Consider the following 12,971-nt stretch of genomic DNA (forward strand, 5'->3'; position numbering starts at 1 on the left):
AACATATATTAAGCTGTACAAGGAACAGCTAAATCTCCAACTGCTATATTAGCTGGACATCATGTCAGATTAGTGCCTATTGAAGATTTTTCTGGGTTTCAACTATGATCTTGAATTAAAAATTAAATCCTATGTGAAAAATGTCACTCTGCTGTGTGTCACCTTTCTAGTTTACAAAAATGTCAAAATGACCTTTTGTGTGTGTGTGTGTGTATACATATATATTTATATACACATTTCCTCTAATTCTTTTGGGGCATGAGGTACAGCCCCGTGAAACTGGCTCGTACAAACTAGTTGGAGAAAATATGCTTAATAGTCTTAATGAAAAGATAAATTGTGTATGTTTTAAAATGTTATAGATGGGTCTGTAGTGCTGCATTTTAAATTTGCAACTCTTCCATCAAATGTTTTGGAGAGATTTACTCAAGCCTTATTCAGGTTATTATCAACTGTAACATTCCAATCTCTTCATAAAAATTCAAGATTGTTCTTTCTAATTATCACAGCTCAAAAACAGTTTGTCCTTTGGGATTCTGAATAAGTGCAATATAAATTACATCATTTTACAAAAACAAAGAGGTACAATTGTTGCATAATGTACTTTGTTTCTATGTGACATAAGACTGCCAGTTGAAGAAATTAAATTCAGATATATTCAAGTATTTCTGAACATCTGAACAGAAACCACTGTTCAGATGAAGAAACATGCCTTAATATCCTAGTAAAGAGCACATAAAGCATATCCTGGGGTGTATTTCTAGTAAAAGGCATGCCTGCAGTTGTGACTTCCTAAAACAACTTGTGTCACTAGTCCTGGAAAGTACTCTGAGATTTCTGATAAAAGGTACCTTCAGTCCAAAAGGTCATCAAAGTTTTGTATGATGATCTTCCTCATTTCTCAGTAGGGATCTCTCAATAATCTAAATGTGGGAAAACGCTGTTTTGTAGTAGGAGCACGGCTGTTGCTTGGCTTTCTGAAACCTGTGCAACATCAGTCTCTGTTTACCTGTGAGCCTGTTCCCTTGCATTTCATTCTTTGATTGTAGACTAGTAATTCTTTTTTTGCCAGGATTTTGTGTGTTCGTGCATATGGTTCCTTTTTTTCACTAAAATTCAAAATGGTTTAATCCTTCTGACAATTAGATCCTTAGTTCTGTGTGTGTAATACTGGAGTTACTAATCTGTTTTGCACTGAAATTCCAGAAAGCTGGGTACATCATTTCATGTTCAGGTATGCAGAAGGCAGAAGTGAGTCATTCCTCTAGTTGGCCTCATAAGCGTTCATGGGTTGTAATAATACTTTTCCTAGAACGAGCAGAACAAGTCATACTAAATGCCAAAGTGTTGTTTTGGAAAAAAAAATAATGGGCTTCCTGTGTGCCGATGTAAACAAAGCTATGATAAAGGAAGGGATGAACACTTAAGATGTTATTTCCAGGGAGACCAGTGGATATGATTAAAATGGTGTTAGCTTTACTAACAAAGATACTTGGTGATCATAAGAGATTTATAAAACACAGAAGTCATTAGTATCTGATTCTGACTTGTGTAAGGCCTTTCCACGCTGTCTGGCTGCAGCACAGGTTTCAAATCCCAGTCAACTGTACTAGAACAAGTCACTTTATATACTTACACAGAACCTTACAATGGGCACTTGCACCAAAACGGTTATGCTGTTGTCATTGTAGCTACATTGATGCAAGCTCCATTCTTCACAAGCCATTTGACAAGTTTTGATTGACAAGTAGTCACTTGTTTGTCCAATGTAGGCTTAACCTTGTGCATTGTACTTTTAACGAAGTAAAGAACACTGAGATCTGGTACCCATTTGACAAATGTCAGTACTTAGAATAATAGAAAATCCTATTATACTTACAAATAATAGCATGCTAATGCTGTTCTTGTCCTTTTGTTATCAGAAGTGTCCCGTACTAGAGGATCTTAGGACAAATAGCTCAACTTATAGCAGTTATTACAGAGCAGATTACAGATAAACATATTTCTGGTGGGAGAATTCATACTGAATGTGAGAAGGTATAAAATGAAACCGTTAATTTAAATTGTTTTACCTAGTTCATGGACCTTTTGAATTTCTTTAAGTTCTTAACAAGCTTTCCCAAAAACCCAGCACACAGTCCCACCATGCCCTCAACGTTTACACAATTCTCAGTTCAGGAGATATGCAAAAGGGCAAGATTCATGGAATCAGCAATGGGAGAAACAGAGAAACAGGGTTTCCACTGAGGAGCAAGTAAGGGGAGAGGTACATTTAGTAAGCCTCCTAGTTCCAGATGTCAGGAGCTCCTCCATCCTAGCCAAGCCCTAGTGAGCTGCTCATGTCTAAGCCAAGAAAGTAGTTGGAGGGCATTGTTTTGCAAGCCTGCCAACCGTTTCAGGGTAAATTTTATTAACCCTAATTCTTCTCTTGACAGAAAATAAGTATGAAGTCCAGTTTTATGACCCTATGCCAGGTGATGACATTTCAATTCCAGCTTAGATGCAGATACCTATTTCCTTCTGAGAACTGCCATTCTAGATTCATACAAATCTGCAGTGTAACAGTTTATTGTCAGCTGGCTGGCAAGTACTGTTGTAATTGTCCTAGAGATGTCTGAGGCTGTGAGCTAGCTGTTTTAACTCAGGTGGCTGGAGGCATCCAGGACAATGTTTGTCTGTGGGAGGCACAGAATACTCAACAACAGCAAAAGATCCTCATGACCTCACCAATCCAGCATTGACTGAATGGAAGTCATTATTATTTTAATTTGCAGAGGCCCCGGTGGTTACGGTAAGTGACTCTTGCACTCTTGACTGTGGACAGAGTGGTCATGCATGATGACTGTGTGTTTTGAAAGTCCATCCACCTCTCAGAGGAGCCAGGTGTGCTATATGCGTGGCCAGGGTGTGAAGGTACATAAACCACATTCCTGGCACTGCCTGCTAGTTCCTAAGCAGCAAGTGCAACTCATAGTCCGCTGCTGCTGCTGCTTAGGAGAGCTCAACAGCAGTATGAAAAGGCTCTCCGCATCAGCAGACTGCTGTGCACCTCACAGTTTGAGGAAGCAAAATGGTGGGGTTTGTTGCGTTTATTTTTTAACTCAGAGACTTCAGGAAGGTCAGGCTGGCAGGGGCAGTCATTTGGCCAGAGCAAGCGTACCTCCTGGACAGAGGTCCCATCTGCTCAGAGGGAACATGAGACCTTTAATCGTGCTCCGGGTGAGGCTGCCCTGTTTGAAGGGCTCTCATGGGAGAGGCGAGTACCTATACAAGTCCCTGGTGTTCCTTGACTCAACACCCTTATTTCAGTAGCCTCGCTGCAGCTGTGGGTCTAGTCCTGGACCAGATGGGAAACGCTTGATGATCAATACCCAGCAGAGGGAAAGGAAGCAGCAGCCAGAACACATCTGCTGAGTCAGACAGCCTGCCCACAAAATCCTGCTCACAACAACTCTCAACATCAAGCCTCTAACTCCAGAGCCAGGTCCCATTACCCGGTTTTGCATTTTCCTTCTATTTGCAATGAGAAAACACCACCCTGGGCGTAGCCTCTCTCCTGAGAGGCCGTTACCAAGCAGTAGCTGTTCTCCTCGCCCAGGGAGAGGAGACTGAGAGAAGAAAACAACTGGGAGAGCAAAGGGCATCCACGTGAGGTCATGGCAGCTAACAGAAACCCAGGCCCTTCAAACCTCTACTGAGGGACCACCTCCCAAATACTAACAGACTCAAATATTGCTGTCCCCAGGAGACACAGCTATAGTTTTACAATCTTCTGGTTTAATTTCCAAGTATTAATTATTGTGGGATAGTATTCCAATTTTAATCAAAGAAGACAAAAAATCAACCTAGAAATATAATTGCCTGTGCTGTTTTCTAGGGATTTTACTTAGTAGGAAATGAGTGTGAGGTGAAATAGAGGCATGACAATGAGTATGTGAATATTTTTATATTTATTGTGTTTTCTTTTTATATTCTTCCCCTCCATATCTTCTTTTTCTTGCTGAAATGACTGAGAAACAGGTCGGTAAAGCAGAGCTTCTATAAAACCTTTGTTAGAGAATAGGTGGGAAGGAGCGATCCCACATGTTTCGTGACAGATGATGAGAAATAGCAGCTCAGAATGACTGCCAGCTGAGGAATGATGGGATGCAGAGGTGGGGCGTGAGCATTAGCACAGGCATGAAACCAAGCTGAAGACAAAAATATGCAGAGTGGTAGCAAATTAAAAACAGTGAAAGACACCAAAGCGCATTGTGAAACCTTTCCAATAATCAAGTATGACTCCAGGTAATTTCCTCTTGTTGGTCTGAATGTGTTTTTCAAGTTTAAATTTGTGCCTAATCCACCTTGGGGTAAAGTAAAGAAATAGCCATGTTTCCCTGCGCCCACGGTGACATGGACGATGTGGTGGTGCAAAATGCTCAGAAGAGCGGCTGGAACAGCCCGTGGGTGGGAATGAGCAGGTACAGGAGCCGCCGGTGCCCTCCTGTTCCCTGGCAGAACAGGGAGGTTTGCCTGGGCCAAGCCGGAGCCCTAAGCGGGAGGAAGAGCAGGAGTAAGCGGTGGCACGAGTACTGCTCACAGCCTGTTTGTACACAACTGTTTGTTATGTGTTAGGAGAACACGGTACAATTTGCTTCCCACTGCAGCTGGCTCCTCTTGCCCCCTGTCCTGTCTGAGGGTTTCTCCTGTGGCAAGGGCTGCCCGTTGCCTGTCTTCTGCGTCCCCCTCCCGAGGGCCCGCCGGCAGGGCCTGGCAGGGGCAGGCCGCACGCCCCAGGCCTGCAGCTCCCTGTGAGCGGGGCGGCCAGCGGCAGAGCCCAGAGCCCGGGCTGCCCCTCGCTGCTGCCCAGCCGGAGGGGTCCACCCGCCGCTTCCTCCCGGGCGGCCCAGCCCCCGTACAGCCCAGCCCAGCCCAGCCCTGACACCTCCGGGTCGGGCCCTCCCCCGCCCGTGCCTCGGCTGACCCGGAACGCCCCGAGCCCCTCCGGCAGGGGCAGGGCCGACAGCGGGGCAGACAAGGGCGAGGTGCCGGCAGCGTTGGGCGCCGCATCGGGCCGAGGGCTCCGGCTCCGGGTTTTTGCTGCAGCTGCCTGGCGCGGGCTCCGGCTCCGGCGCCCGGTTTTGCTGGCGGCCCCCGCTGCCGCGCGCCGTGGCGGGGCGGGCTCCGGCTCCGGCCGTCGGCGGGCGCGGATCCGGTGCCGGGTTTTGGCCGGGGCCGGCTAGGGAAGTTGCCGAAGTTGGGCCGCGGGTGCCGGGGCCGCGGCGCGTCCTTCCTGCGGCCCGGCCGGTGCATGATGGAAGCAGCATGGCCGCCCACCTCTCCCTGACACAGGTACCTCCCGCCGCGGGCGCGGGGGCTCCCCGCTCCTGCCCGCCGCTCGTCTCCCTCTGCCGGCCGGCTGCGAGGCCCGGCGCCTCCCGGGGCTGGGGCGGGGGGTGCTCGGGACAGCAGCGGGGCCCGGGCGGTGGCGGAGCGGCTCGGTGCAGCCCGGCGGGCCCCCGGGCGGCGCGGCTTTGTGTGGCCGCCGCCGCCCCTCAGCCCTGCCCCGCCGCGCTAACGGCCGACCGGCGCTGTCAGGTGGCGGCTGAAGCGCGGCTGGGGCAGGGGCGCCGCGGTGGCGGGGCGGGCAGGCAGCCCCTGGCCGCGCAGGGAGCCCGCCCGGCCGCAGGTGCCGCTGAGCGGGGCACGGCCGCGGCCCCCCCCGCCGCCGGGGAGCGGCCCTCCGGGTGGGCAGCCCACGGGGGTCCGGGCTGCGGCGGTTGTAGTCGCTCTTGGCCTTTTGTCTTCCGTAAAAGCACAGGGCGCCTGGTTTACACAACTATTAAAAAAAAAATCGACACCATTACCACAAAAATGCCGCCCCCCGGGCTGGGGAGGCAGGGGGCGGCCTGGGAGCGAGGGGCGCGCTGGCTGCGGGCGGGGGCCGGTGAGGAGCCTGTGCGGGGCGCGGCAGCGGGCCCGGGGGGCGGCCGGGGAGCGGGCAGCCTGCCGGAGGGGCGGCCCGGGGGAGCCTGGTTCTTGTCGGAACAGAAACGTAACTCCGAAGGTCTGGCTTGGAAGTCATCGTACCTGTCCCCCTGTGGGCCCCGCGGTGCGGGGACGCCGTTTCTGCGTGCTGCCCATGGTGAAGGGCTTTGCGGGCGGGGGTCTGAGCACCTGCAGACCCCTTGGCACCTGTGGTGCTCGGGGATCTCCCTTTGCCAAGCCTTTGCCGCTGGGATTTTTTCCTCGGTGGTAGTAGCATGGCTTCGTGCAAGTTCTTGTATACTTCAGGGCTGCGTCTAGAGATTTCATAGCTCATAAACTGCACTTTCTGGTACTTTTTTGTTTCATTTAGCGGTGACGTGAGAAACTTGCATTCCTACCTGCCACAAGCTGGAGACAGGCCTGTTGGTGCACAGGCTCCTGGCTTGGGATGCTTCCATCTGATCATCATTTGTCATGTTTACAGAAAGTAAAGCTGGTCAATAAACGTGCATCACTTAATCATGTAGAAGTAAACTTAAAATTTGGCAGCAAGGCGGCTTGATTTGCAGTCACTCACGTAGTTGACTTTTGAGAAAATCATGTTTCAAGGAAAGGAAGGAGGATAGTTCTGTGAAAAGACAAACTTCAAATATGTAGAGAATGTAAATAATGAGCGTGTCTTTAAAGGTCTGAAGGTATAGTTATGAAGTACAGCACCTTCTGTGAAAGCTTGCTTTAATACTAAAAAATACTAGGTTAGCCTTTTCTGTGTCTCTTTTTTTCAGCAGTGTTGAAGCAAAAGAAAAAGGTTTAAAACATCCCCTTACTGAAGAGAAAAGAAGAATTCCTAGACCAGCAGCCTTAATTCTGTTGGTCTAAAGGCTCGTTATTTGGGGAGAGGGGAGGAGTGTCCGCTCTGGTGTGTTCTACAGCAAGACATTATTGCTTACAGGCTGTGTAATCCTTTCTTTGTAGAATTTACATTTTTTTGGTCACATGGAAGGGGGACTAAATACAAACGTGATAATGTTGACACAAGCAGAAAAATTGCCAGTATCCTTTAAGCCTTTGTGACTACAGCTTTCCACCAGTGGTTAAATTGAGGAAGCTATTTCTGTTGTTGTTGACAGTTTGTGTGGGGATTTATTTTTTGTGTATTTTTTTCTTCTCGCATTGCGTGAGAACCGTCTTAGAAAGTCATGCAGCCTAAAGATGATTTCTTCACTGTAGGTTCTAACTTCTGGAATTTCAGTGTTATGAAAAGTTACAACAAATAGTTACGTGTTCTAAATCTGCTCAGATGAGCATGAGGAAGTGAAAAAGACAGTGTAGGGGGTGGGGGTACAGTTACCAGCTGCAGTTAGATCAGTTACGAACACCAGCAATAAAAAGTATGAGATCAGCACTTTCTGTTGTACCTACATGCAGAGAATAAGAGGCATATTAACTTGCAGTCAAGCTCACAATTGTGTCAGGTTTTATTTTCCCCTTCCCCTGTTTGGTTTAACTGTGATTTAATATGGCTAGGAAGTAGGGTGTTTCCAAGTGAAACTAGGGTATTTTCAGATGACTCTGCAGCTGCAGTGTCTGAGAGGGCTGGACATCCTTTATTTGAATATCGAAACACTGCTTAACTAATTTGAGACTTTTTGGTGCTAACTGTATTCAGTTGACTGATCAGTACAAATATTTCAGGACCATGTAGCTGTAGTGAAATTTATTACACCATGCATGCTTGAAAGAACATTGCAAACTGAAGGTGATTAACCTTCCCCTCCTCCCCCCAGTTTAGTAATAATCTGAAGTATCTTTTATTTCCCATTTTGAACCCATTCTGCAACATCTTGTTGCCACTTGTATTTGCTCAGCAAGTGTTATGGTCTGAGCATAACTGAATTTAATAGAGAACTTCTAAGGAAATTTCAACCATGGGAATGTTTTGTTGTGGTTGCCTTTCGTTTGGAAACAAGCTAGCAAAGTCAATGAGAAGGAACTGTTCCTATCTCACAAATTGTCATCTGATGTCAGAAAACTCAAATTAAGCTATAAGCCAACGTGAGGAGTTGTGTTTTTTACCTTCGAAGGACGGTTGCTTATCTGGCCTATTTCATTTAGGGAGGAAGAACAGGAAACTGAAGGTGCGGAAAATGCATGTTGAGAGTGGGAAGACAGCGTTTTTGAAAGCTGGTGTGATAACTTATTGTTGCTCTTGAAAATTGAACTTGTGTATTCTGAAAAACCTGCCTATATGTGATTGAAGGGAAAGCCCACGGTTCGGGGAAGGACTGTAAAGAAATACTTGAGGAGAATAGGAAAATAACTTTTTGTGTTTGTTTTCCTGGTGTCCTGAAATGCTTTTTGTGAAAAATGTAGTAGTGGTCTTAAAGCAGTTATAGCTGCACAACAAGACAGTTGTGTAAAATTTGTATCCTAACTAGCTGCAGGTCTCAGTTTAAACTTCAGCGTTGTGTCACGGAGTCCAGAACACCGTGCTTTGTCGTTGAAGGGAAGCATCAAATATTACAACTGAGGCTAAGCTAGATAGATACTTGTTAATCCTGGCAATGCACGCATTTGATGTCTTCCTACTGGAATACATAAGTTGCAAATACTTACGGTATGAATGATACTGTCATGGTAATACATGTTATATATAATGTAGAACCAAATCTTGTGAGGACTCTGGCAAATGTCTGGTTTTTTAATATTTTTTTTTTAAGGGATCAGCAAAATGGTAAAATTAACATCTTAGTTTGTTCTTTTTACTGGAGTGAGAAATCTGTTGTTCCTCTTTCTGTCCTCCATGAAAGGTGAGGAAATCTTGAGTGTGTGTGTGTGTTTAACCTGGTGTATAGAGGGGGCTGACTGCTGCTGAAGCAGATAGAACTTAGGCTTGTTTTTTTAATTGATACTGCATCAACCATGTTAGAGAGTAGCTGCATCTAAAAAGGCAGTGAAGCTACTCTTTCATGGTATATAGGCTTTGTTCAGTACTGATTAGAAGATGATGGAGGTTTCCTGTAGCGATTTGAAAATTAAATTGAACCATTCTCTTAATTACGTGGTGACAGTCTACGCAGAGGGATGATGGCAGAGGTTTTGTGTTCAGTTTTGTTTTCAACTCTTCAATGGGAATGCAAGTGCTGAATTTTGAAGTACTTGGTAATATTTTTGTATGAATTTACAGTAAATGTTTTCTTACCTTAACTTTTGCTAGTGCTGTAGGAGACATGCTTGGTTATCTAATGGGAAGTGGTAGGAAGCTTTGCTGTGAAACACTTCAGGTGAGAAGTTCAGTAGGGGGAAAAAGGGACAAGCTGTTTATTGTTTGGAAACGGCATTGTAAGAAAACCTGCTTGCCTTAAACTTACCTGTTTTTTGCCTGTCTGAGTACGTGAAGATTGCTTATGACCACATTGTGTCTTTTGGCTTGGAAACTCTTAAAATGAATCCTAGAGCTAGTCATGATAAAATAGAGTATTTTGAATTTTAATCAAGATAGAATAGCTTGTTTCTCCCCTTCTATCTCATTTGGGTTCAAATGGGAAGTTGTTATTGTTTTTCTCAATTGACAACTTTATGTTTGTTTGTTTTTAAACCATTTTCTGAGAAGGAAGGTTGTGGATGGGTGGGGTGGACAGACTGGGAATAGTATCTTGTTACATCTAAATGTGCATGTGCCAGAGGGATGAAAACATGGGGATATAAAGGCTTGATTGACAACAGAAGATGAAAAAGACAGGTGACCCTGAAGGTGTTTTTTATTTCCTAGGTTAATATGCTAAAGTTCATAGGTTTGTAACGAAAGGTTGTAATTACTAGAGCAGACGTTAATCTTATGAAGTGATAAATTCTAAATGGAATCTTAATACTGTATTTCTATTTTTATATGCTGTGGAATCTGACCTTTTCTCCCTTCCTCCTTCCTTTTTGCATTGAAAACAACTTGAGTTTACTCTCTACAATTGGTTGTTACAAGTCCCATAAAAACAATTTTGCCAGGTAAATTCTACAGCACCACTTTGAAAGATGTTGAGCAGTACTTTTTGCTTATCCTAGATTATATTTGTATCTGTTGTTTTATTGTGGGGTATACTTTGAAAGAAAACCAAGTCTGTTACTAGTAAAATAGTCTGGGGAACTTTTTTACCTGCTATTATTTTATTTGGCATCACAGGAAATTCCAGTTACTGCAATGATACTGATTTTAAAATGAATATTGGAAACACTAATGAAATAAGTAAGAATTACTGGCTTGTACTCTGAGTACTGAATGAAAAGATTGTTTTGCATTTGGTCTTTCATTGCAGGACTTAAGCACAGTGTTTCCTGTCCAGGAGTGACAATGATCAGTTTGGCTGTAATAACGAAACATTTGGCTGAACAAAGGGTGGTATTGGGCAAGAAGGATGATGCATAAGAATTGATACTTGTAGCGGATGCGCTGGCCAACTCTGTCCTAGTTTTCTGCTTGTAGCTTTAATTTGATTGTGTTCTATATTTTTACATTATAATGAAGTAATACGTAGTAAGTAAAACACTTGAACCTTTAGAACTGTCCCTCTAGATTGCTCTACAAAGTGTAGCTGAGTTGGTAAGCACAGCATTTGAGGTTTAGCTAAGAAAATAAAGTATGTTTTGGAGCATGCTGGGAAGTGATTGAAAGCGTTTGTTATATTGGTGTTACAGTAGTCAGAGGTCTGGCAAAACTTGAGTATATTTCATCAGGCTATTTTAAGGGATGTGTAAACATCTGCTTAGTTGATGGCTGAAATAATAAAAATCTTGGGGTACCAGAGCGAAGCCAGAGCAAGTTTAAGCTGTGGTATTGCATGGAGGTATTGCAGGGAATACTGATGATGGTTTCCCAGCATAGGTAATATTTAATGTCTGTCTATGTGAGAGCCATTACCCACCCACCCACCAACAAAACAAAAATCACCAGACCCTCCCACCGTCACTCTCCCTCCAAAAAACCCCAGCCAAAACCAACCAACCAAAATTCACCCAAGAAACAAGTGGAGAATCAGAAATGCCCTGTGGCTCTTAGAAGAAACTGGGTGTCTCTAGAGCAGCATACTTGCTGAACAAGCATATGTCAAGGTCCAAATGAAGGTTTTCCTATTATTTCTAGCTGTTCTCGGTAATTTCTGTTTCAGGGTGTTCTGATAATTCTGCTCAACTACAGAAACCGTGCAGTATCACACTGAACCCCTAATTTCTAGCAAACTTCCGTGCTTTATATTCTTCGATAATCAGCATCTGTGAACATCTAAGCTTGGCCAAAAGAGCAACTGCATTAGCTGTTGCTACAGGAAAATGTATGCGGTTTCATTTCAGCTGTCACCATGTGTACATGCTATAGTAAGGTGTTTTCTACAACTGTATGATTGACAACATTTAGAATACTGTTGGTTTCCGTATTTCAATGTAAATTTCTAAATTTTAAAGCCAAGGAAGCTACCTTATTGGATTCACTTTGTACAAAGGTCTGTAAATCCTGGAGTTTAAAATCATATTCCTCTTAAGGGAGAGAATTCTGGGTTTTGGGTGATATTCAAAGTTATGTGGCTCTGTGTTTTTTATTTTAGTATGTGTTGTGTGATTAACTTGCATTATGCTCAGTTGTTCCAGCAGGGCTTGCCAGGGCAACACATAGTGGTAATTCTAGGGTTAGCCTCTGCATAAATGCACCCAGTCATGCACACAATCTTTGGTTTAGGCGACGTGCGCTTCATGAAAATGGTATCTGATTTTGTGCTTGGTTTTACGTCAGGGAAGAGAGGTAACCCTAACCATCCACTTCTTGGGAATCTCTTGGGCAAGGGTATTTGATGTAGGCCAAGACACCAGGTTTTGCATGGTTTCAGGCCTTGGGCTTTTTTTAGAGTTTTTAAGAATCGCTTAAAAACAAATTCATAAAGAAAGGGCCTTTTCCAAAGAAGCTATTTTATCTTTGTCCACCTCAGTTTAGGTGAGCACTGAATGTCTGGTAGGAGGCAGTGGAATATCAGGTAGAAGTTACCACTGGCAAGGATTCAAGTTACAAAAAACAAAGTTAATTTTTTACTCTCTCTTAATTTGGTACCACTGCTGTGGAGTTAGTTGTGAATGCAGGAGTTAATTTGAATACCCGAAAGTTGTACAGACGAGTTGCATATGACTCTGAATTCTAAAGAATTATGCAGTGGATAACAAAATAAAATTACATGGCTTTGTACTCATTAGAGAGTACTTCCTAGCCTGTACCGTTTCAGGTTTCTTCTTTTGCCTGTAGATGGACTCGCTTAAGAATTCTTGTTTCCTACTGCCTAAGCTGGTGACCTGATAGTAATCTGATAGTGGTTAGTATCACTGACTTAAAAACAAGAAGTTAGTCTTCCAAAAGTTACAGCATCAAGAGCTGTCATAGTCCCCATTGTGTTACAGAATAAATAGAATTATATAAATGCTTAATGCGTCTTTAAAGACCATTAAAGTGTTTAACATCTTTCTTTATCCAGGGAGAGGGGAATTGAAATGGAAATCTTCAGGGTTAATTTTATCTCTCTTTCTCTTTTACAGCTATCAAGTGCAAATCCTCTGTATGAGAAATTCTATCGACAGGTATGTATGTTCTTGTTGAGAGAACAAACTTTGTTTTCTATTTAAAAGAAAGAATATTCATTTGCTATAGACTTCAGCATGGCCAACAGTGTGTAAACAATAAAAGTTCAAGGAATATTATTCTGCTTTAAAAAATATTTTTATAGCAACTAACACTTGGGTCTGAACTATATAATCATAAATATAATATTGGTTGTAAGATGACTTATTTAATTTGCTAGGGAGCTACCAGGTATGTATGACATACATCACTTTAGAGTTACAACAGACTGTTAGCTCTTGGAATGGAGTGAACTCTTGTGAAGTACTGTATTGTTATGTTCTTTGTTCCTTTTTACACGTGAAGCTGAATTTCCTGTGTTTGTAATGCAGTTAGCGTTATGTAAGACTTGTGT

General features: G+C 43.9%; 1 protein-coding gene across 10 annotated transcripts in view; it reads left to right on the forward strand.

Annotated features, from left to right (window-relative positions):
- Positions 1-12,971, forward strand: part of EPS15 (epidermal growth factor receptor pathway substrate 15) — a 68,892-nt gene that overhangs the window by 12,473 nt on the left and 43,448 nt on the right. For 8 of the 10 annotated variants that reach the window (XM_056355731.1, XM_056355734.1, XM_056355741.1 and 5 more), the window contains exons 1-3: positions 8,103-8,157; positions 9,196-9,254; positions 12,535-12,576. In XM_056355731.1, the coding sequence (XP_056211706.1) occupies positions 8,118-8,157; positions 9,196-9,254; positions 12,535-12,576 (141 nt within the window). In that variant the 5' untranslated portion in view covers positions 8,103-8,117. Of the gene's footprint in view, positions 1-4,998; positions 5,335-8,102; positions 8,158-9,195; positions 9,255-12,534; positions 12,577-12,971 lie in introns of those variants that run through there. The other 2 variants (XM_056355733.1, XM_056355735.1) reach the window with 2 other exon arrangements.

This window comes from Falco biarmicus, chromosome 11, assembly GCF_023638135.1.
Source record: "Falco biarmicus isolate bFalBia1 chromosome 11, bFalBia1.pri, whole genome shotgun sequence".
NCBI classification, from domain to species: Eukaryota; Metazoa; Chordata; class Aves; order Falconiformes; family Falconidae; genus Falco; species Falco biarmicus.